This window comes from Acinonyx jubatus, chromosome E1, assembly GCF_027475565.1.
Source record: "Acinonyx jubatus isolate Ajub_Pintada_27869175 chromosome E1, VMU_Ajub_asm_v1.0, whole genome shotgun sequence".
NCBI classification, from domain to species: Eukaryota; Metazoa; Chordata; class Mammalia; order Carnivora; family Felidae; genus Acinonyx; species Acinonyx jubatus.
The window spans coordinates 54,697,662-54,719,926 of NC_069397.1; the positions used below are offsets into that span (position 1 = coordinate 54,697,662).

The window sequence follows — 22,265 nt, forward strand, 5'->3', positions numbered from 1 at the left end:
GCTGGAGGCAGGGGGAGGGAGTATAAATACCACAGGGGCCCCTCTGGTGGGAGGACCAGAGAGGATCCACACTCTGGGCCTTCCGCACACCGGGGTTCCCCAGACTTGCAGGGCCCTTGCGGACTGTTAGGCCAGGCTGGTGGGGAGAACCCAGATCTTGCAGGCACCCAGCCCCCTCCCCAACCTCCACTGCTACCGCCCTGGCTTTGGGGCATGCTGGGAGGCCTGCTTGGCTCGCTGCCTCCGCAGCCTCACAAACACCTGGGCCTCCCGATCACCCTTCCGGCTCTCCAGCAGCTGCAGGATAGGATCCCCTGCGAAGAGAGGCGTTTTGGGGGTCAGCCTGCGGCGCCGGGGGTGGGGGTAAGCAGTGCCTGGCTAGTGGTGGGGGTCACAGCACTGACCCGTTCCCCAGCCATCCTGAAAACTAGTGATGGACACACACCAGCCAAGCTCACAAGACAGCCTGAGGTTATCCCCTAGCACAACCGCACTGGCACAGACAAGGACCCAACTGCATTGGAAGAGGCTGAGGTGCGTTTCAGGCTGCAACTCTTGCCTTTTTGCATGAGAACCTTAGGCTAGGGAGTCGGCCTCTTTGTGCCTCAGTTTACTTATCTGTAAAACAGCAATACCACCTGCCACACTGGGTGGTTGTAGGATTGAGAGTTAATATGCATCAGGTGCTTAAAAGTGGCTCATAAGTGCTTGGACATGTGACCTATTCTTACTATCCAGCCTGGAGGATGCTTGGGCTGTGCCCCCTGGTCAGAGACCCTCAGGCCCTCTCCCCAAGTAAGCCTGTTAGTGACCTTCCTCCACTAGCGGGTCCCACCACACTTGGGCTAACAAATTTCCCTGGTCTCTTGATTAGACTGAGCTATCTACTCAGCACGAGCCACCACGCAGACTCCACTGGCTTCCACATCCAAGGAGGGATTTCTCTGACCCCGACTTCATTTGCTTCCCCGGGGGCCACTGCCTGAGGTTTTACAGGCTGCCCTTCCCCTGCACCCAGGCCCCCGAAGCCTCACAGCCTCTGCCCTGGGGCTCAGGCCTACCGTTGAGCGCAGGGTAGGTGAGGGGCAGACGGGTCTGAGGCACCTCGCCAGGCTCCTCCGTCCCAGTCAGGCCCGGCACTGAGCGTAGTGGCAGAAAGGCCTCCCCTTCCAAGTCATCAGCCCCCAGCGTGTCATGGTCCAGCACCGTGAGCAGGAGGCAAGCTCCGTCCTTCTGGCACGGCTCAGCAGGCACCAGGCTGAGTGGGGGACAGAGTGGGGCTCAGCTGCCTGCTCCCCCACCCCACGGTCACTGGCACCCACCCGCACACACAGTTCGCCCCTGGATCTTGAGGACAGGACAGGGCTGAGGGCAGACAGGTGGGAGTTAGGATCGCAAAGCCAGTTCTCAGCCTAGTATGTCCTAACTCCTCCTCTGTGGGCTGATATTTCAAAGCAAGGGCTTCTGTCCCCAGACCTTCCCTGGAAGCAAAAGCCTCTCAGCCCAACAAGTGGGGGCCCTCCCCTCCAGTCCTGCTCCTCCTCCCGGGGTCCTAGCAAACCCCTGTGCCAGGTGCCCCTCCCTGGGACCCAAATGCGGTCATCTCAGGGGAGCCAATCGGCCTCAGGTGGGAGGAGCAGGCCCGAGGGAGGTCCGGGGCTAGGGAAGGGTGGCAGGTACAGGGACCCACTCACAATTCAAAGGTCTCATCAAACAGGGGGTGAAGGTCCTTCTTGTGCTTTTGGGTCTCCCGGGGGGCCAGCTCAGGGAACTCGTGCCTGGGCTCCAAGGTCAGCTGGACAAAGGGGTCGCTGGAGCCTGACAAGTGAGGAGGTCACCTGGGGAGGCCACGTTGCCAAGGATACCCCAGCTCCCTGCCTCGTCCAGGCCCCCGCAGCAGTGCCCTGTTCGGCAGCATTGCCCCCTCCTGGCGATCTGCAGAAACTGCACACAGTGCTCCCGCTCGGGAGAGAACTGCCAGAGACGCGGGGGAAGGGGGCCTGAGCAAAGGCTCGGGAGTGGCCGTGGACCGCCTGCACTCACCATTGGAGTCCAGGGGCAGCAGGCTGGAGGCGCTGAGCAGTTCCACACGCAGCTTCTGCTCAGAGGCGCGGTAGGAGACCTTGACTGTGACCGCCCCGAGCTCCTCAGAAGCCGCTTCTGCCTAATAAGGGTGGGGCGCATGGGCAGCGTCGGCTGGGGCAGAGTGGAGGCGGGGCTCCAGGGACACAGGGAGTGCAAGGGAGGAAAAGAGCCTCACCTGCTGCTGGATCCGGCTGCAAAAGTACTTCTGGATGAGCTCCCTGCTAGAAGCGGCCTGCAGCTCCAGCTCTTTCTGCAGAGCCTGGGAACGGGGCACAGCTGAGAAGTCACCTGAACTGTCACACTCAACCGCAGCCCAGGGCTGCCCTTGGGGAACTTGCCGCCAAGAGGGGATGTCAGTTTGATATGGAAAGCACTGGGCGTTCCAGATCCTCCGACCGCAGAACGCACCCTCAGGACAGGCAGGGTGGGCTTCACAGGCGTGCTCCCCCTGCAGTGGCACAGCCACCCCCTCGCCATGCTTAAAAAACCTGATGCTCGCTTTAAAACACCAAAGCTCTGCTGTGGCTGCCTTTAAATTTTCAATAATTTCTGAAAAGGGGGCTCACATTTTCTTTTCGTGCTGGGCCCCATCCGTGATGACACAGGTGAGCACAGAAAGGCAGGTGTCCCCCCCCCACCCAACCAGCTCACCAAAAGACCCCTACCTGGAAGGTGGCTGTGTGCAGGGCCTCAGGTGGCAGTCCACAGCCCTCTGCGTAGAAGCAGATCTCCAGATTCTAGGGGGTGAGACATCAGAGGTGACCCCAGGCAGCCTCCCACCAGGATTATTTGTGGTCACTGCTATTATTACCTGAAGTGCAATCTTCAGCCTGCTAGAGGCCAGGGGGCAGCTCCGCTGGGAGGCGGCCACTTCCACCAGGACGGTGAGCGTGTGGGTCCAGAGCAGGGTCAGAAGGCTGGGGTGAGGTGCAGAGAGACATCAGTCACAGGATTAGGAGGGTGGAAGGGGAGGAAGCAGAGACACTCTTGAGAAAGGAACCCAGACCCACCCCCAGCTCCTCCCCACCCCCACCCTCCACTTCTACCCTCTTCTCAGGTAGGGCTGGAGCCACAGGCAGGAGTGGGGCAGGGAGGACAAGGGGTGGGGGGGGGCAGGTGGGCGGGGCCAGTCCCAACCAATGTGTCTCATAACCTAGCAGAGAAGCCTGCTCAGTAGGATTATCAAACCCCAACAAACAAGGTGGGGAGGGGAGGCTGGTCCCCCAGTGACAGAATCAGGATTCAGTAGAGGAGTGGCCAGAATGAAGAAGATTCCAGCATGGATAAGGATGGATAAACTGTCAGGAGAAAAAAATAGCAACCAAGCCACAGTCCTATTAACTACCTGAAAGAACTGAATTTTGACACGCCAAAGTAGATTCAGGCAGTTAAGTACAAAAAAAAAAAAAAAAAAAAAAAATTGGGTTGTGTAATTAAAAACAGGGAAGGTCATACTAATTAAAGGTAGTTAACGTAGCCAACATATTTGGGTGCTTATTATGCCCCCAGACAACGTTCTAATGGCTGTTGAGACAGCAGTGAGTGAAATCCCTGGAGTGGGGATTTAACTCTGTTTCAGCTGAACAAATGGCATGTTGTGGCCTGAGAAATGAAGAAGGCGGGCTTCCCGGGGGCCGCTGCACCAGGAGTGGTACGCGGGGAGCACGGGCAGCAGCCTCAGAGCCCGGATCCCATGGGGAGGACCCACGGCCGTCGGTCTGCAGTGCGCCAACCACTTCCTTTGCACAGGCGCTACAGTCGACACCCCACGTGACTCACTTGGTCCTCATTAAAGGCCAGAACTACGATCATCTGCACGGAAAACTTGAGTAATCTGTGCACTCCGCCCACCGAGCAACAGCAAAGCTAGAGTCTGAATTCAGGTGGGCTGGGGCCCACACCCTTGACTTCTAGCCATGCTGCCCAGGCCCCTGCTCGAAGAGAGACCCTAACTAGGGGCACCTGGGAGGCTCAGTCGGTTAAGTGCCCGATTTCGGCTTAGGTCATGATCTGATCTCACCATTCGTGGGTTCAAGCCCCACATCAGGCTCTGTGTGGAGAGCCTGGAGCCTGCTTTGGATACTGTGTCTCCCTCTCACTCGGCCCCTCCCCTGCTCACACTCTGTCTGTCTCTCTCTCTCTCTCTCCCTCTCTCAAAAATAAACATTAAACGCAATTTTTTTAAAGGCACCCTAACTAGAAGCTCCCCTGAATCATGGGAGAATACCCATTGCCTGTAACGTCAGGAGGGGAGATGAGCCAGCACGGCCCACAGACAGCCCACGGCTAAAGGAGAAGGCAGCTTTCTGCTCAGCCTAAAGGGAAATGGGCAAGTGTGTGAGGAAGTGAGCCCCCTGTCCCTGGAGGTGAGCCTTGAAGCAGAGGCTGGTTGCATCCTCCCCTGAGAATGGATGCTGAGGCCGGGAAAGAGGGGCTGGTGGGAGGCGGTGGGGCGCCGCAGGGCGGGAGGCTGCCGCAGACCTGTTGAAGTTCTCCTGCACCAAGTTGGTGCTCATGTAGCAGAGCTTCACTTCCAGAAACTTCATCAGGGGCAGAATGGCCTGGGGAGAGGGGTGGGCAGCACGTCTGGTTCTGGCCCATTCCCATGCCCTGACTCGGAAGGGCAAACAGGACGGGGAGCTTTTGTGCACTTGCTTTGGGACACCTGCAGGAGCTGACCCCTGCCCACAGCCGGCTCCAGCCACACTGGCCTCCTGTACGCACGGTCCTGGCTCGGGGCCCTGGCCTTTGCCGTTCCCTCCCCTGGAAATCCTCATGGCTCCTTCTCTGGCTTCCTTTAGGTCTGGGCTCAGCTGTCACCCTTGAGGAAGGCTTTCTCCAGCCACTGTCTAAAAATATCTCCATTTTCTCTAGCACTTATTATCTAACATGCCATGTGTGTGCACGCACACACACACGTACATATAGTTTTAGTTACATACATGTACTTGGCTCTTCCACGTCCCCCACCAGAATGTAAGCTCTAGGAAGGGCGGACTTTTCGTAATTTTTGTTCATTGATATATATCCCAGTGCCTAGATCAGTGCCTGGGACAGAGTGAGTGCTTCAATAGTTGATGGCTTAATGAGTCAGCGTCTCCCAAACCAAAGGTACGACGCATCACTGTGCCCCCTGACAGGTGAGGATGCTCGAATCAGCTGGCTTGTGCAAACAGGAGCTGAGAAGGATGCACGCCCAGATCTGTCTGGCTGCAAAGTCCAAGCTCTCCCCGACTGCAGTCCCCACACTGATGCTGGGAGAGTCTGTGGAATGACCCAACCCTGCCCCCTTAGCATCCAAGGAGGAAACCGAGGTCCAGGAGGGAACATTTCTGGCCCAAGTCTGGGGGACTCATCGCTGACATCCCACCGACTTCAGCTCCCTGCCACCCTAAGCCCCTTTGGCAAAGCTGAGCAGGGAGGGCCACTCACATCCTCAGGCAGGACAGACTCCTTGACACTCACGAGCTTCTGGATGTGCTTGGCAATGCCCACCTCCAGCTGGGGACACAAAGCAGGAGGGAGACCAGGGCGTGAGTGCGGGGAGGACGGGGCGAGGCCACTTGGAGCCTGGGTTTAGGTTCGGGAAGGGGTAGGGGCCGGACGTCAGCCCAAGTCCGGTGGGGGGCGGGGGGGTGGGCCCTGCGGATCAGACAAGGTACCTGCTCGGCCAGGGTGCGGACGCCAGTGCGGATCTCGTGGCCCAGCCCGGCCAGCGCGCCCTGCAGCTGGGCATACAGCGTGTTCTGCAGCTGCCCCTGCTCCAGCACAGCCCCTACCCGCTGTTCCAGCGCCTCCCATGCCAGCTGGGTGGGCAGCTTGCCGATCACCAGCCGCAGCTGCTCCATGTCGTTCACCACCACGCATAGCTGAGGGCAGGCATGGACACAGGAGGCAGAGCTTCCGGAGTTGTGCTGGGACTGGCAGCCTCTACCCCCACCCCGGTCCCCGACACCCAGGTCCGGCCCTTACCATGTTGGCCGCCTGGCCCTGGTCCTTCTGGCCTGCGGAGAGCTCCCGGGCCCGGGCCTTTATGAGGCTGCAGTACACCAGGGCCAGCCGACAGGTATCCTGGGGTGGGGAGAGGAGGATCAATGCAGGGCGAGCCCACGAGGGGGTCAATGTGGAGAGGCACGGAAATCTCGGTGACTTGGGGACTTAAGACTTAAGACACAGGCCTCGGAGGCTGCTGGGGCAGGAGGAGCTGGGGAGAAAGAGGGTGAGTGAAATGGGGCTGTCCTAGAAAGGAGGGGAAGGACCCACGAAGACGCCGCACCTCCACAAACTTGACGGTGATCATGAAGGCCTCCTCTGGGTCGGGCCAGTCCAGCTGCCGGGCAGTATGGCTGATCTGGGCGAAACAGGTGGACAGATCCACGGCTGATGTGCTGTGCTTGGTCAGTTCACCCAGGGGCACCAACTGGGGGATGGGAGAGGATGCAGAAAGGAAGGCTCAGGCCTTGCCAGATTCCTGCTCCTCCCTCCCCCCTTCCTTCCGCAAGCATGCAGGATGGGGCGGGGTGGGGGGTGGGGGTGGACTACCAGGGGTGCGAGCGACGCTCCCCACCCAGGGATCCCCCGGCTGCACAGATCAGTCCGTGAAGGAAAGCCACGCTTTACACCAAGGATATCAGGAGGCGGCGTTTTGCACAACTGGCTTCAAGAGCCGGTTACCATCTTCTGCACATCCTGGAGGTACAAGCAGAGCCCCGAGCCCCACCCCCAAACCTGGGACCCCATCCCTGATCTCGGGCCCCGCCCCCACCTCATCCATCTGCACAGCGCGCTGCACCCGCGCCAGGGCCACACTGTATGTCTTCTGCAGCCAGGAGGGGACGGCGGGCTGGAACCAGCGGTGAAAGCCATCCAGGGCCAGGACGCCATCCCTGGGGAGGGCCGGGGCTCAGCCTGGGAGCCTCTCCTCAGCCCTCCTCTCTCTTTTGTGATGACCCGCCACTGCCCACCTCTCTGCGGGGACTGGGCCCAGCTGGCAGAGCTCCTTGAGGCTGACATAGAGCTGGAATAGACTCTCGCCCACCTCCGGGGACACGGGGCTGCCCGCCACCGCCGCCGTGTGGTCCTGTACCCGCTTGGCCACCTGCGAAGGGAAGGCGTGGGGACAGAGCTCCAGAGCCAGGGTAGAGGGCACGGCCCGGAGACGCGGGGCGAGACTCACCAGCCACTGAAGCTCCAGGAAAGCCATGGAGAAGAGGTTGACCTTGAGGGCACTGGAAGGAAGGCGACAGGTGTGACCTGGTGGCACACACAGGGGTCCTTCTGGTCCCTCTTCTGAGCCCCCGCCGCACTACCTCCCAACCCAGCCACCTGCTCACTTCTGGAAGATCTTGTTCCACGTGCGCTGGCACTGGTGTAGGTCGCCAATGATGTCCTGCACCAGGCTCAGCAAGGCCTTGCCTGCCTGCAGCATGCCCTGGCAGGGACAGAGGTGCGCTGAGCAGGGCTGCAAGGGGCGAGCACCCCACCCCGCCGCCCTGCCCGAGCCCCCTCACCTGCACCATGGGCTGATGGTGCTGCTGCTTCAGGTGGAACCATTCAACGGTGCCGGTCTGCGGGCAAAGAGGGGGTGAGCAGGGAGGGTCACTAGGCTCAGGCACGTGCCCTCCTCGTCCCCAGGGTGAGTACCCATACCCGCAGCGCCTCAGTCACCAGGCGGGGCAGGGGGGCGCTGTCGGGGCACAGCTCCCTAAAGGCCTTCATCTTGCACATCTGTACCAGGACCCTGTGGGGACAGACAGCTGGGTCCAGGATGCCCGCTGCCCCTGTACCCCCCCCCCTCCCATCTCCAGCAGGCTGCCGCATCCCTGCAGGCACCCTCGTTCCTGGCCTCACTGAAGAAGGGGAAGGGGTAGCCGCTGACCTGAGAAGAGATTGCAGCCGGGCTGGGGAGTCGGGGACAGAGAGGGGGAAAACAGACCGGAACCTCCTGATGAGGGAGAGGCCGTAGGCCAGCAGGTTGCGGAACGAGGCAGCCAGCTCTTCTTGCTGCAGGGCCAGGCAGAGTCGGGAGCTGCTTTACGGGGCCCGGACTGCCATTCCCGCACCCTGAGCTCTGCATGCCCAACACCCCTCATTCCACCCCAGCCCACCTGTTCTGCCTTGAGCCGGCCCTGGATCCACTGGTACTCGATGCTGGTGATGGGGTGCAGGAGGCAGCTGCTCGGGAACTCCAGGCTCTGGTAGAGACGACTATAGGCCAGCCACTGCCTGCAGCGGACAGGAAGCCCTCAGCCCCGCCAGGCGGGGCAGCGTCCTTCCCGCTGCTCACCGGCCCTGGGGAGGGACAGCGAGGTGCCCTGCCCCCGAGACCTCCTATGGACCCCCATCAACCTCATCAAGTTGTTTTTCAAACACGCAAATGAATCATCTGTTCCTCAAATTGGTATATCTGTGACTTAAAGATTCAGGATCTCGGGGCACCTGGCTGGCTCAGTCGGTCAAGGGGCGGACTCTTGACTTCAGCTCAGGTCATGATCTCACGATTGTGAGTTTGAGCCCCGCGTCAGGCTCTGCGCTCACAGCGCGGAGCCGGCTTTAGATTCTCCGTCTCTCTCTCTCTGCCCCTCCCGCTGCTCATGGGTGCTCTCTTTCTCAAAAATAAATAAACGTTAAAAAAAATATATTTAATATAAAAAAAATAATAAGAATTCAGGATTTCTTGCTTCTTTTGAAAAAAAAGATTTGGAGACGTGAGCCTTCATGCACACGTGCCAAACATCAGCTGGGACTGCCCCATAGACAGTTTAGGGGGCACTGCACAGAAGTGATGACCAAGCTGAAATGTGGCCCAAGAGGGACTGTGAAGGAGGACGGAAGAGAAGAGCAGCCCAGGGACAGGCCTCGTCCTGACCGGGACACCGCACTGCATGCTCGGGCCCCGCAGGACCCTGGGCCCTCGCTGTGGGTGTCCGTTCCCAGGCCCAGCCTCACCCACATCCCCTGTCCACCTATCTGGGAATACCCACCTGCCCAGGGTCCTACAAGCTGCCCTTCTCCCCCAGCCCCCTTCCGGCCCCTACTCAAGTGCCAAGTGTCAGCCGTGGCCCCAGGGCAGCGGGCACCGTCATTCCTCCTGGCCTGGCCAGCGCCCGGGGTGCCCCCAGTTCTGTACTCCTCACCCGCACAGGAACATCTGAGGACTCGCGTGTGCCCCTTCCCTCGTTCCCACAACCTCTTGGGGCACAGGGGATGGGACAGGCCCTCAACACAGATCTGGTAATACCGGCGCGCAAGTCTGTTGACTCAAGGGTGGTGGTGCTGGAAGACGGGGCTGCCGATCTGGGGCAGGGGTGGCGAATTCAAATGCCAGGGAGTGACATGGGCCGATGGCAGCGTGAGGGGCCGAGGAGGCCATGCGCTCCGTCGTGGCCAGCTACAGCCCAGCAGAACGACAGCACTTAGGGTCCGTGGGACGCTGGACACGTGACTCCATGTGGAAAACCTCCAGATTTGTAAAAGTGGGCAACTGACTCAAAACTGAAAACACAGGGAGACCGCCTGGGCGGCTCAGCCGGAGAAGCGTCCAACTCCTGATTTCGGCTCAGGTCGTGATCTGAGTTCGAGCCCCGCATCAGGCTCTACGCCGACGGCAAGGAGCTTGCTCGGGCTTCTCTCTCTCTGTACGCCCAACCCACGTAAATGAACCCGCATAAATAAACTTAAAACAAAAACAACTTAGAACACACAGGTGGGGCCAAACAGAAATCTCCCAAGGGTTCGACTTTGAGCTGCCAGCCTGTAGGAGGACAGGTGACCCTCCCGGGTGCTCCGGCTGGGCCGTGCACTCACGCCATGGACTGGTGGAAGTCGGACAGGTCCTTCTGCGTGGCATGGAGAAAGAGGATGGTAGCAGCCTGGGGACTCAGCGACCCGTCCCAGGAGGTACTGCCTGCCTGCGGGGACAGGTGGAGGGGTGTCAGGACCCAGCAGGCGAGCCCCGTACCACCCGGCGCTGGGAGGGCAGTACCTGGTGCTGGGTGACCTCGTGGGACACGAGCTGCTGCAGCAGGTGGAGGTGCACCGTGTAGCTGGGCTGGGAGCGGCTGGCCGCGGTGGCTCTCTGCAACGGGGCCAGCACGGCGGCGAGTGGAGGGCCCCGCGGCCAGTGCGGCACGTCCGGCCACCCCAGGCAGGCCCCTGGACGGTCCCTTCACCCGGCCCCCAACCTACCCGCTTGTGAATGAGCTGGAACTGGAGGTGGCACTGACCGCGGTCGGGGTAGGTCTCGGTGCAGGGCTCCAGAGGGTACCACTGATCCTCTTGGCAGCGTAGGTCCTGGCGGGAAGGGCGGGCAGGGGGTGCCCGTGCCCATGGGTGGCATGAATCTCACACAGTTGGGGGCAGAGGAGGCAAGAGGAGGGAGACCCCAGGCCCTGCTTGGTGCGGACCCAGTACCGCTCCCCTGAACTCCTCGTGAACCCCCGTTCGGTCTCTCTCCTGAGCCTCTTTCCTGACCCCACTCACCTGTAGCCTCAGAACCACGTTCCCCAGAAAATCATCCTGGCCTTTGTCCTTCCGGGCCTCCTTAAAGATCCTGTTCCAGGCAGGGTCCATGAGGGGGATGGGCCAAGACACTGAGGGGTCAGGCTGGGATCCGTCCCCATCCTGGGCCCAGACACAGCCTGCAGCCCAGCAGACAACCCGCATGCACGGGGAGGGCAGAGGGGCCCACACGCCCTCCCCAGGAACCTGCTCCCCACGGCATTCACCTCCGCAGCCCATGCAGATCGGTGAGTTCCCCGAGCTTCTGTCTGACAGACTCCACGGTATCCAGGTCCCTGAGGGGGGCAAAGGTCTGAGCAGGAGGCAGGGAGGGTGTCCTGGGAGCCCCTGACCCCGTCGGGAGGAGGGTCTACCCCGCCCCCACTCGCCCCCTTTCTCTCCCTGACCCCGCCAGGCAGGGGACGCCCCTCACCACATGTCCAGATGGAAGCTTGAGTTGCTTATGTCCTCAAACTCCCTACAGGGAGGAAAGGGCATGGCTGAGGGCCTTGGAGGGCTGGAGCCAACCAGAGCCTGTCCCTGGGAGCTCCCTCCCCCACTCCGCCACTGTCCAGTCCGACCCCTCCTAGCAAACTGCTCCTCCGTCCTCTAAGGCAAGGCTTTGGCCTACCCCCCGGACCAACCCAGTCCAACCCTCCACACCCCGCCTGCACACGTGGGCCACTGCTCTGTCCTGTCTGGCCTCCTGTCTATCTCTGGCCCAGGGAGCAGGCTCCTCCTCCGGTCAGGCCAAGTCACCTCCCCTGAGTCAGGAAGTCCCGCTGATCTCACTGAGGGGATAGGGGCTGGGGCCGGGCCACGTACAGGATGAAGGTCTCCTCCCAGACAGGGTTGAGGGTCTGGGTGATGACCTGGGTGCGGTGGGTCTGCTCCTCCGGGATGGTGTGCCTCACCACAGCCTTCTGCCGATGCCGGGACCCAGGGCTGCCTCCCGGCGCGCCTACCCCCTGCTCAATGCCCAGCAGGCAGTAGGGGTCACTGAATCCTGGGGAAGGGGGGGAAGGACGAGGCCACCAGGGTGTTGGCCAGGCTCCCTGGGAGACTCCCTCATCACCCCAGGGGCAGAGCCCCAGCCCATCCACACACTCGGAGGGCCCGGGGTCAGCAGCACCCAGGTGAGCCCCAGGGGACGTCTGGGAGATGGCAGCTCCCTCCCAGTTCTGGGACAGCCTGATGGGGAGAAGATGTTGGCAAGAAGGCCCTCAGGGACCCTCACCCTCTACTCACCACTGACGTCTTTGCCCAGAATGCCCTTGGCTTGTTTCACCGTTGCCTTCAGACAAAATATTGGCTTCTGGAAGGACAGGAGGGTGAGCCTGACTCCTGGAGGGAGCTGGGCTTCCCGGCCCCTGTCCTAGCCTAGGGCGGTCCTGGACCAGGGTTACCTCAAGCTTCTGGACCTTCTGCAGCAGCTGCTGGTGTTCCTCGGGCCCCAGGTGGAAGGCCTGGTGGGATGGGAGCGTAAGAGACTTAGGGCACGGGGCGGGACGGCCGGTGGGGAAGAGGACTCCTGCCTTAGTCCAGGCTGCAGGATGGCGGGCGGAGTGGGGGCTGGGCTCACCTCCTGCAGGTATCGAAGCAGCTCTGAGGCCTCCTTCACATGGTTGGGCTCGGGCTGACCCAGGCGGTGCAGGATGGTGTAGAGAGCTTCCTCGTAGAGTAGGGCCCGCTGAGGCACAGCACAGTCACCTCAGGGACCCCGTCAGTCCACTGCAAGGCGAGCCCCCCCACCCGCCCCGCGCCATCTACCCCTGGCACCAGCACTGCACTCCCAAAGCTGGGACGAGGCACCCCCAACGTGTGGGGGATGGGAGGGGTTAAGACCCAGAAGTCTCCCTCCCCTGCTGTTGCCATCAGCCTTGGCCAGTGGCCAAGGAGAGTGTTCTGAAGAATGTGGGGCTGCCTCCCAGCACCTCACTGCCTCCCCAACACTCTGATTCTTACCTCTTCAGGGGAGAAGTGGTGGGATGGAGGCTCGATCTGGGGAGCAAGGTGACAAGACAGATGTCCCCAAGGCCTGGACCAGGGCTCAGACAGCAGGAACGGCTCCTCACCGAGCAGGCCCAGGCCTAGGGCTGTGGGGTCCCCGGCCTCCCACCCACCAGGGCCGCACACCTGTTCCCACAGCAGGCCTCCCGGGAGTCCAGGCCCCGGACCGCCTTCCTCGTCCCCTGGCCGGCCGCGGCTGAAGTCCATTGGCGCTTGGCTGCCCCAGCAGGGTGAGCTCGCGGCACCCGTGGCCCCAACCTCCCTTCCTTCCCCAGAGGAAGCAGCACCGCTTATCGGGTCGGCCACGCTCACAACCCAGCGGCGGAAGTGAGGCCCAGAAGTGGAGGTGGGAGACTGGGGGACATGCCAAGCAGGCCTGGGGGCCGCTCAGCTGGTCCCCACCCACCCCCCCCAGCACCCCAGCCCACGGCAGGGCCGCTCCCTAACAGCTCGTGACTTTGGAGCTGGAGAAGCAGAGGATGGGGCGGGTGGCCTCACGAAAGGGACAGGCTCAGAGAGCCTCAGACCCCAAGACCTGAGGCCCAGGATGGCCCAGAGAACACGCGGCAGCCCCCGGTCTGCCAACCCAGAAGGTCCTGCCCAGGTGCCTCGAAAGGCAGGGAAGGGACCACACCCTTAGCCCAGCCCGTGAGAGGTGGAGCCCCGCACCCTGGCCACTCTCCTCACTGAGGTCACTCCTACCTCCTGCGCCGTTCGGGGCAGGGGATCCTGCAGATCTCTGACCCTGCGGCGCCTTATCTTGATGGCCTGGCGTAAGAGGGGAGGGCGCCGCTGGGACTGGGAGAGGTGTGTCGCCATGGTGGCCCGTTCTGCCCTTCCCCTCTGCCGAGCCGCTGCCACAGGGTGAAGATCGCGAAGCCACAGGATTATGCAAAGAGCACCGGGTGCCACCCTGCGCGAGGGAGGGGTGGGGGCCGGCGGGCCGGGGGAGGTTCCGGTCAGGGTTTCACCACCTCTGAGGCCTGTACCTTCCTCCCTCCGGCCTGCTGGGGTCCTGGGAGGAACTCTCCCGAACGGGAGGCAGGTGGACCCGGTGGGCGGGTCCGGCTTCACCCCACCCTCCCACAGAGGCCGGGAGACGGGGAGTGGGGTGGGGGGGGCGTCCAGCGTTCCCCAGCAGGGGGCGTCAGCGCCACCCTGCCCCCTCCCAGCTGTGCACCCCGCTGGGCCAGGGGCCGAGGGGAGCTGCCCCCGTGTCCGTGGGGTTCTCACCCACAGACCTAGGGCGGAGCTGGGCAGGGCACAGGGTGGGGGCTCCCAGAGAGGCATCTCCCCAGCGGGCAGCCAACTGCTCAGCCTGCTCCACTCCACAGGTGACATTCCACCAAGGTGACTGGGCCAAGCTGTGCTGGGCGGAGACGGCCCTGGGGCCCCTGCCCCCACAAGGACATCAAGAGGGTGCTCCCTTCACATGCCCTTGTAGGGGGTTAGCCAACCCCAGGGAGTCCTGGGCGGGGCTGGCCAGAGGACGAGGCTGGAGAGACAGGAAAATAGGACACTTCAGTGCTGGGCTTTCTGAGCTCCCAGAGGCACAGATGCCACACCCATGGCCTTCCTCCAGGCCAGGGCCCAGGTGGGGTGCAGGCCTGGGCACGGAGGTTGGCTCTTCCCTGCAACCAGGCACGGACCTTCACAAGGAGAAGGCACCCGCAGGAGTGGCCACCTGACATGTCCCTCCCACAGGCACCCTTCCACGAGGTGGTGAGCACAGCAGCCCGGCCCCTGGTTCTAAAGCTCCCAGCCCAGGACAGCTGCTGGGCTGCCCCAGGCCCCAGGGGACCCCGTGGGTGGGCGAGGTTGCTGAGTAACCACCGTGGAATGGAGACGTGGGAGGCCGGAGTGGTCCTGGGCCCCCATGCACTGTGGGAACAAGGGGCTCTCACACGGGGCGGGAACAGTCTCCCCAGGGCCCTTAGCAGCCAGTTCTCTTTTCCCAAGAGATCACGCTGGTCACCACACACAGAGCCAGACAGGTCCAGTCACTTCATTTTTACTACTTCACATTTTCAGCAAACAAATCAAGGTGCAAACAGGGTTTATTTCATGTTAATATATTAACTGGTTGTTGTCTTTCTCTTTCCTTTTTTTTTTTTTTTTTTTTGTCAAATAAATAGGGAATTCTTTTTAAATAACCATCTCCTCACTTCACGGCCAGTCCAGAAGCAAATGAGAGCAAATTTTAGTGCATCCAGGGGGCATATCACCAATTAGGCATGAAGCTTAAACGGAAGAGGGCAGGGTGAGGGGCTGGTGAGAGGTCACGGTCAGCACACAGGTTCAGGCCAGGCCCCAGGGGTCAGGGCCTTTGTTCCAGCCCACCCAGCAGCCCCCAAATGGCATGATGGGATGGATGAACACGCATCCAGTCTGAGAAGCCCCTTCTAGAGAGAAAAGAGAGAAGGCAAAGGGAAACAAACACCAGAAACACTCGGAGGGAAGCAGTGGGCTCCCTCCCCATCGCGGCGGCCTGGTCCTGAGGCGGCCCACCCCCCGGAAGCTCACGTTAAAGCTCCAGAAAGTCACAAAGCGGTGGCGACAGATGACAGACGACCGAGGACAGGACAGGGAGGGGAAGAAAAGTGTGACCGGGGCTGGAGGCTGGCTGGGATTGGAATGTGGGCTGACAGTCCGGTTTCCATGGTTAGGCACAGACCAGAGTGGAGGGAATGTGAGGGGGGCCTGGCAGGGGCCCTCAGGAAGACACGAGGCTGGTCTGAGGGAGTTCACGAGGCCGAGTATAAAGTGGATTCCAAAACGAGGGAGCTGGACTGCGGTACAGGAGGTGGCCATAGAGTCTCCGTGGGGAGAAACTACTAGAGCAAGACGGGAACGAGGTGGACGCTCATGCTCCTGAACAGAGCCCCAGGCGTGGCGAGAGGGAAGCACGACCGAGGGGCGCCGACTGAGCGGGCTCTGAGCTATAGCTTGAGAAGCTGGGAGGCACGGCTCCCGAGTCAGGGGGGCCCCCCCTTCCCTCAACACCAGTCCTTGGGAAGTGTTTTATAATCACACCTGGAGGAAGAACAAGGCCCTTCCATCACCCCCCGAACCCCAGTCTCAGCCCCAAGAGGAAGGGAAGGGAAGAGTGACGAGGGGTGGGAAGCAGGGGTGGGAGGGGTCTACTGGGTCTTCTTATCTTCCGGGGGGTAGTAGGGAGGTGGCGGAGGCTGGGTCTGAGAAAGGAAGGAAGAAAGATCGCATTAGAAGGTTCACGAGACCGGATCTTCCCACCCCTAAACCCCTGCATCTGGCTGCCCGCGCATGGGCCCTGCTCACCGTGGGCATGTAGACGTTGTGTGGGTTGCCCGGGTTGTAATAGGCGCTGGCAGCCGCTTCTGCCGCCTTGGCTTCAGCTGCGAGAACAAACACGCTTGGGCTAAGTCCCAGCGACAAGCCCTCCCCTCTTCCAGCTGCCCCTGGAGCTGTACCGAGATAGATGCCCCCTGCCAGGCATCACCCCCCCAGCAGCTAGTGCTGCCTGGTCCAGTTTGGTTCTTTCCAGCTCCTTTACCCCTCTCTCCCCATGATCCCGCCAGGTGGTACTGCCACCATGCGGTTACAGAAGACAAGACGATACAGGGAGACCTTCCCAGCCCCGGGGCACAAGGCTAGTCGGGGAAGAGGCTGGAGGTGAGGGTGGAATCTAGACCCTCCCCAGGAGCAACCACACTGCTAGTCCCCGGGACTAGTCCAAGGCTCGGGGTCATTCACCATGTGGGGCTCCCGGCCGACCTCTAACTGTTCTCTGAGGCTCTCCACACAGCCACGGAGAGGGGAGGGCTGGCCCCCCAGGACTGCTAGCAGCCCAGGGCCTCACCTGCAGGAGTAGAGGGGACATCAGGGCCGCTGACAGGAGGTTCCATGGGCCCAGGATAGGGCGGTGGTGGGGGCTGCACATATCCCATGGCCCCGTCCATCATGGGGGGTCCTGGATAGAACTCTGCTCGGCAAGAGAGGAACAGGGGCCAGTGAGCAGCCTAGCCCCTCAGCTGGCAGCTCCCGGGCCTCTCCACCTTCTCAATTAGTCCTGAAGCAGCTTGAAGAACAAGTCTCCCCTCTACAACCCCCTGGCCTGGGTGGGGTGGTTAGTGGGTGGGTGGGGTGAGGGGTGGGCAGCAAAGGACACACTCACCAGGTGGGGGCGGTGGATAGGGGTAGCCAGGAGGGCAGGGGTACATTCCATTGGCGACTGGCGGGGGAAAGACATAGGCCCCGCTGGGCATGTAAGAATACCCATAGGCTCCATTGGGGGCTTCACCTCGGGAGGCTATAAGTACAAGGGGAGAGAGAAATGAGTGTCGCCTACCGAGGGGAGCTGCAGGGTCCCTGGAATGTGCACAGCAGACATGCCTTACCCCGCCCCATTCCACTCCCCATGCACGCTGGAGCCAGCCTTGGTCAGGGAAGAAGTGAGGAGTCTGGATGGGGAGGCAGGTCAGAGCCAAGGCAGGGGAGGTCAAGGGCAGGGGGGAGGGGTGGGCAGAGGACAGATGGACAGAAAGAGGGAGGTTCGGGGATGGGGTACCGGCCGGAGCCAGGGTGAGGCTGAGGGCGACGAGAGGATGTCTGCTGAGCACAACCCTTGGGGATTTCAAGTGTTAATGGTAGCTTAAAGGTTGGGTTTCATGTTTGTTTTTATGAGGCCACAGTAAAATGTCCTTGGGTCCAAAGAGCTTTGTCAAGATGTCCTATACCTGCTCCAGACAGGGCAAACCCAGCCTTCGAGGTACAGGCCGGAGTGATGCTAATTACAAGCTTTCTTCTCAATTCCCAGCCCCGGCGGGCCCAGGGCCCAGAGACTTTCTCTCTCTAGTGCTTAAAAAATCAGAATAAAAAGTAAACCAAGTCAAATGCACAAACTAAACCCACGCGTGTCAGTGTGTCCTTCGCCCCGGGGGCTTTCAGAGCCTTGATACCTTGAGATGCCACCTGTAGCATCCGTTGTCCAAACTCGATGGCTCCCCCTGCCGTAAAGGTCAACTTGTATGGCGCAGAGCCTTCCCAGCCACCTGGGAGGGGAACATTGCGTCAACAGCTCAGGAAAAGAACACAGCCTCAAGAGCCTCAAGAGACGGCTCTCTGTTCTCTTGGGGTCTCTGGCCAGTGACCTGGTGGCCTGCGGGGCAAGGGTTGGCTCTGCAGTGCCCGCATCCTGCCCGTGCCTGCTTCGCTCTTTGGAAGAGGCGGCTCTTCTTTCTTGGAACAAGCCTGTTACCCCACCCCCAGCCGTGGAAGTCCATCAGCCCTAGAGCCTCCCACCCCCACGAAGCAGCCTCCCTAGGGCAGGTTCACTCAGCAACAAGTGACATTCAAGTTCAGAGCAGATCTCCCCTCCTAAGGGGCCTAAGGATGGACCCCTGGCCCCTCGAACCTGGCTTCTGCCAGAGGGGAACTATGAGCGCCTGGAGACCAAGCTTCCACTTGGCTGGGTGTGAGGGGAAGGCCAAGTTTGACAAAGAAGTCTCTGGTGTCTGCACAAAAGCCGGCGACCAAACAGGGCGTCTCTGGTGGCAGAGAGACAGCTGGCTCTTCCTGGCTCTAGGGAAAAGGCCCCTCCCAAGAGCCTGACAGCTAAACTTTGCACACATTCCCCAGGTCACGATAAGCATTTTTTTTCTTAGTTTTCAGTGACATAGCTGATTTTGCTCTGAGAATGTGATCTGAGTTGCTACCTTTAACGCCAGCATCTCCTAGCCCTTGGCCAAAACCCACCTCTGCTGAACAACTGGCAGCCTGGGTGTTGGGCTTGGAAGCTAATCCAGAGCCAGGAAGAGGACAAGGCCAGGGGGTGATAAGGGTCCGAAGGGGACGTCTAGCAGAGGCGCGGCAGAGCACCTCTCTGGAAGCCCCATCTGTGGCCCGGAGCCTTCATCACCCACCTCCTGCTTCAGCCTTCACTGTTCCCTTGATGTAGTTCGCACCAAACACAGGTTGCTTGATCTCACAGTCCTTCATCAGATAAAAGGGCATCATGAAGGACTGCATGGCATCCTTTCCTTTGGACAGAAAGACAACCTGCAGGCAGAGAGGACGGGAGCCATCAGCGCCCACCCCACGGCCCGAAGCCCCCCTTAGCTAGCACCTCCCGTGCGTGAGGGGTCTGCTCCCCCGGCCAGGGCCCAGCAGCCCCAGGGCGCTCTGCACCGAGGAAGCTTCTGGAGAGCACTCTGAAAGTGAAAGGTCCCACGTGCAGCCTGGCTGGAGGCCGAACGTGGGTGTTTGTGAGAAAAAAGACGCTGTTCACAGCGTGTGTGAGAGGAACAGACCGCTCTGCCGTTTGAGTGGTGGTGAGGGGGTGGCGGATGTGGCACGAAAGTGCAGACCGCTGGGGCAGAGGGGCAGGGGTAGGCAGCGCTGGCTTCCAGAGCGGGGAGGTGTAGCCCGACGGGGTGAGATCCTGGGAGAAGGGGGCTGCCCAACGAGCAGCAAGAGCTTCCCGTCCCGCACTTGGGACAACCCTCTGTTTTAAACCCGTGACTTCCATCTGTGGCTGAAGATGACAGAAAAGGGGTTTTGAGGCTCCCTTGTCTCTCTGCCAAGGCCCGTTGATAAAAACTTGAAGCTACGCCCCGCTTCCAACCGTCTTTAAATCTAACTCTTGGTAGCTACAGGCAGCGAACCTTTTTTCAAGAATGGCCATTTGTCTTTCTCTGGAAGGCTCTCAGAGTCGGCCTGGGTAGTTCTCAGGCCAAGGCCCACTCCGCAGTCTGGCACTTCTCGCTCTGCAGGGTTTTGCCGGGCTTTCTGCCCAGCTGGAGGCTGTGGCCCTGCTACTGTATCCTGTTTACCACATTTGTCACTCTGGATGTACACAAAGGCCTCGTGGGCTACTCTGACGGAAATCAAAGTAACAACAGCCTCTACTCCAGGCTGCAGTCATCCCAGCAGCGGGGACTGACCCAACAACACACAGATTTTACAGCAAAAAATCTGGAATTTGCATGGAGTCAACACGCAGGGGTCAGTTCAAGCTGCACAAGCAGTCTGATGGTTCTAGCACCCAAGAGCATGTGACAGAAACACGTGGAGTGAGGAACGAACATTTACCAGGTTCAGAGGCCACTGGACTCATGACGCCGACCTAAAACCCCCATCAGCGTCCAGGAAACACAAGCTTTCAAACCAATCATCACACTGTGCAACTCACCCGGTAAGGGGTAAGGTAGACGGTGCCTTTCTTGGTCCCTTTGAAGGCCTCGGGCACGTTCTTCATATCATTGAATGTAAGTTCCACATGGTCATAAGACATCAGGATGCTGTGATAAGAAAGGAGGAAAAGCTCTGATGAGCCAGTCTGGAGCCATGATCTGTTTTCCCCAGGGACTGCACGCCCCTGGTAGGCAGGTGTCCAGCATGTCGCATCTCTGTTTTGACATTGCTGCAAGGAAACCATTAATATAGCCCTGGAAGGGAGGAGCAAGGCAGAGGTCTGCAGAATTTCCCCAAGCCGCGCACACCCCCCACCCCCAGGTGACCACACCAGAGGAGCTGAGGGCTTTAAAGCCTTAACCCTGTAATCCCTCAAATCAGGTTAGATTACCTGGGTTAACTCTCCCATTTTCTTCTGAGTCCTTATTATAGGTGTTTTCTGTTTTCGCTGGTTTGTTTTTGAGTCCTAATACACAAACCCTTTAAGACGTGGCTCTATGCATCCCCAAAGGGCTCACTTCAGGGTTCCTTTAAAGCTGGGTTTCCAGACCTGGGTTGGCTGGGGTTTTAGGCCACGAAGCCCTTGAGATGATGGTGCACATGCATTTTTCTCGGAGAATCCGTGGCTTTGATCACTCTCAAAGGGATTCATGACTTAAAAGAGCAAGGCTATTTTACACATGAAATTTTAAACACTAAACTTCAATTACTGTAGACGCAATTTTCTCAAACAAGGCACACTATTATTTAGCAGAATGGAGCCCTAAGCCAGGTAGGAGGCCCAAGCAGGATAGATACATTCTCGTCCCACAAAGTCCCACTGAGAAAGAAAGAAAATTTGTCCCAGGAGATGTTACCAAATGGCATCAAAAGTGTTTTTCCAGGCCGGAGACTGGCTCTCACACAGACAGCTTACAAACTGGGAACAATGTGAGATTTCTCTGATTATAAGATAACAAGATCCAAGTTCACATGGTTCCATTTGTCTTCCCCTTCCTCCCAAATACCACAACTTTCTTCACTGGGGAGGGCTAAGTGGGAGAGAGGACTAGTACCAGAAAAGAGAAGGACAACTCAGAGAAAAGAGGTCATTACTAGGAACAGGCTGGCCCAGCAGACCTGAGCACGTAAGATAGAGGGGAAGTCAGTATCCTGAGGCTGGGAGCACCCCAGGCTTTCTCCTGACTCATCAAACATTTCTGGGTGCTGGCCTTAGCAGGCTACAAAGCTCTGATCGCACCAAGTCTCTTCTGGTGACTCAGACTCCTCCTAAACGCCTTCTGCCTTCAAGAAGCATTTCAGAGTCAGCATAGCTCAACCAAAGCTGGATGATCCAATTCTCAGTGCCCAAGGAGCCAGAGAGAAGCCACTGAGAGGTCCAGAGATGGGGAGAGAGACAGAACTGATGGGAGGGGTGGGAAGAAAGAACTCTTAAGTTGGGAGACCTCGGTTCTGGGAGTAAACCAAGTCAACATGCATTGGAAAGAAACAGACAAGGACGGACACCGTGCCGGCAATTGTGTTAGACATTTGACAAGCGCCACCTATTTAACGGCACCTCTGGGTCTCAGTTTCTCATCTGGAAACTCAGCAGTTCTGGAATATACTAAAAGGCTACATACTGATAGTTAAACCTATTGACTTCAGAGTAAAGACACCTTTCCTGGAATCCCATCTTGGTTATTTACAGCTCTGTGATCTCAGGCAAGTTACTCAACTTCCCCGTGCCTCACTTTCCCTACGTGTAAAACGTGTATAACAGTATGTTCTGCCGCGCAGTACTTACATATTAAATAAGATAGGAGAGAAGCAGGGCCTGACACGTACTAATGTAGTAAACGCCCAAGAAACGGCAATTATTTTTGTCTAAGGCTGTTCCCATCTCTTGAAGTCATCGACTCTGGGAAGGGGGCTCAAGAACGACCCCGGGGCCCTGTCTCCCCAAGCCCTGTCCCCGTCCAGCAGCCCCACCCCCACCCGACGGCTAATCGCAACCTCCTCCTCGACCAGCCCCGCCTCCAGCCGTTACCCCGCCACCACCGCACCCCATCAGTTTCCCCTCTTCACGGGCTTATCCCCCACCCCCCCCGCCCCCCGCTGCCCACTCCCACCCTTCGTTCCTCTAGGATCCTTCCGCAATGTTGTCACCTCTCTGTGTTGTTGACGATCACTCCGCCGCCCTCCGAGTGATTCTTGTTGAGCGCCATAGTCTCTCGGAGAAGGGTCCCGAGACTCCCAACGCAGTGCGCTTGCGCCTCCCTAGCGCCCGCCCCTAGTGGCGTCGTTCGTATTAGAGTCAGCCAATCACAGCTCTTGCACGGAGGCTGTCCCCACCACCTGATCTCGAGCGTCACGTGGTCATAGTTTACTCACACTCCCCCTCCCCTCCGGGCTTCGCCTGCATCACAAACAAGCTGAAGACTACAGTTCCCAGAAGGCAATGCTCCTTCAATCGGCCTTTCTCTACGCTAGTGGAAGGATGTATTCTGGAGTTTGTAGTC

The 22,265-nt window shown here is 59.7% G+C and overlaps 2 protein-coding genes across 10 annotated transcripts; both read right to left on the reverse strand.

Annotated features, from left to right (window-relative positions):
* Positions 1–15: 15 nt before the first annotated feature.
* On the reverse strand, positions 16–14,064 carry UNC13D (unc-13 homolog D). Of its 7 annotated transcripts, XM_053212280.1 has the most exons (34): positions 13,736–14,063; positions 13,584–13,705; positions 13,297–13,362; positions 12,721–12,860; positions 12,550–12,585; positions 12,167–12,274; positions 11,991–12,050; positions 11,833–11,899; positions 11,410–11,590; positions 11,018–11,062; positions 10,812–10,880; positions 10,567–10,636; positions 10,273–10,377; positions 10,070–10,162; positions 9,892–9,995; positions 8,193–8,310; positions 7,735–8,088; positions 7,596–7,652; positions 7,419–7,516; positions 7,262–7,313; positions 7,050–7,183; positions 6,851–6,971; positions 6,362–6,505; positions 6,058–6,156; positions 5,748–5,954; positions 5,518–5,586; positions 4,567–4,646; positions 2,897–3,002; positions 2,751–2,822; positions 2,261–2,344; positions 2,044–2,164; positions 1,695–1,818; positions 1,062–1,258; positions 16–314 (listed from the first exon to the last, which is right to left on the reverse strand). In XM_053212280.1, exons 1-34 carry the CDS (start codon positions 13,933–13,935, stop codon positions 193–195), a joined length of 3,825 nt encoding a protein of 1,274 aa, XP_053068255.1. In that variant the 5' UTR covers positions 13,936–14,063; the 3' UTR covers positions 16–192. The 7 variants fall into 7 exon arrangements, 6 of the variants coding, with proteins under 6 accessions (XP_053068255.1, XP_053068258.1, XP_053068257.1 ...); XM_053212283.1 differs by lacking the exon at positions 13,584–13,705 and having other exon boundaries at positions 13,836–14,060; XM_053212282.1 differs by lacking the exon at positions 12,721–12,860 and having other exon boundaries at positions 7,735–7,825; positions 7,964–8,088; positions 13,297–13,705; positions 13,736–13,873.
* Positions 14,065–14,589: 525 nt separating this feature from the next.
* On the reverse strand, positions 14,590–22,265 carry WBP2 (WW domain binding protein 2). 3 transcript variants are annotated; one of them, XM_015086114.3, is made up of 8 exons: positions 21,913–22,075; positions 19,763–19,871; positions 18,495–18,630; positions 17,532–17,624; positions 16,748–16,882; positions 16,433–16,555; positions 15,892–15,968; positions 14,590–15,788 (listed from the first exon to the last, which is right to left on the reverse strand). In XM_015086114.3, exons 1-8 carry the CDS (start codon positions 21,969–21,971, stop codon positions 15,735–15,737), a joined length of 786 nt encoding a protein of 261 aa, XP_014941600.2. In that variant the 5' UTR covers positions 21,972–22,075; the 3' UTR covers positions 14,590–15,734. The 3 variants fall into 3 exon arrangements, with proteins under 3 accessions (XP_014941600.2, XP_026908028.1, XP_026908029.1); XM_027052227.2 differs by lacking the exon at positions 21,913–22,075 and adding an exon at positions 21,551–21,714; XM_027052228.2 differs by lacking the exon at positions 16,748–16,882 and having other exon boundaries at positions 21,913–22,265.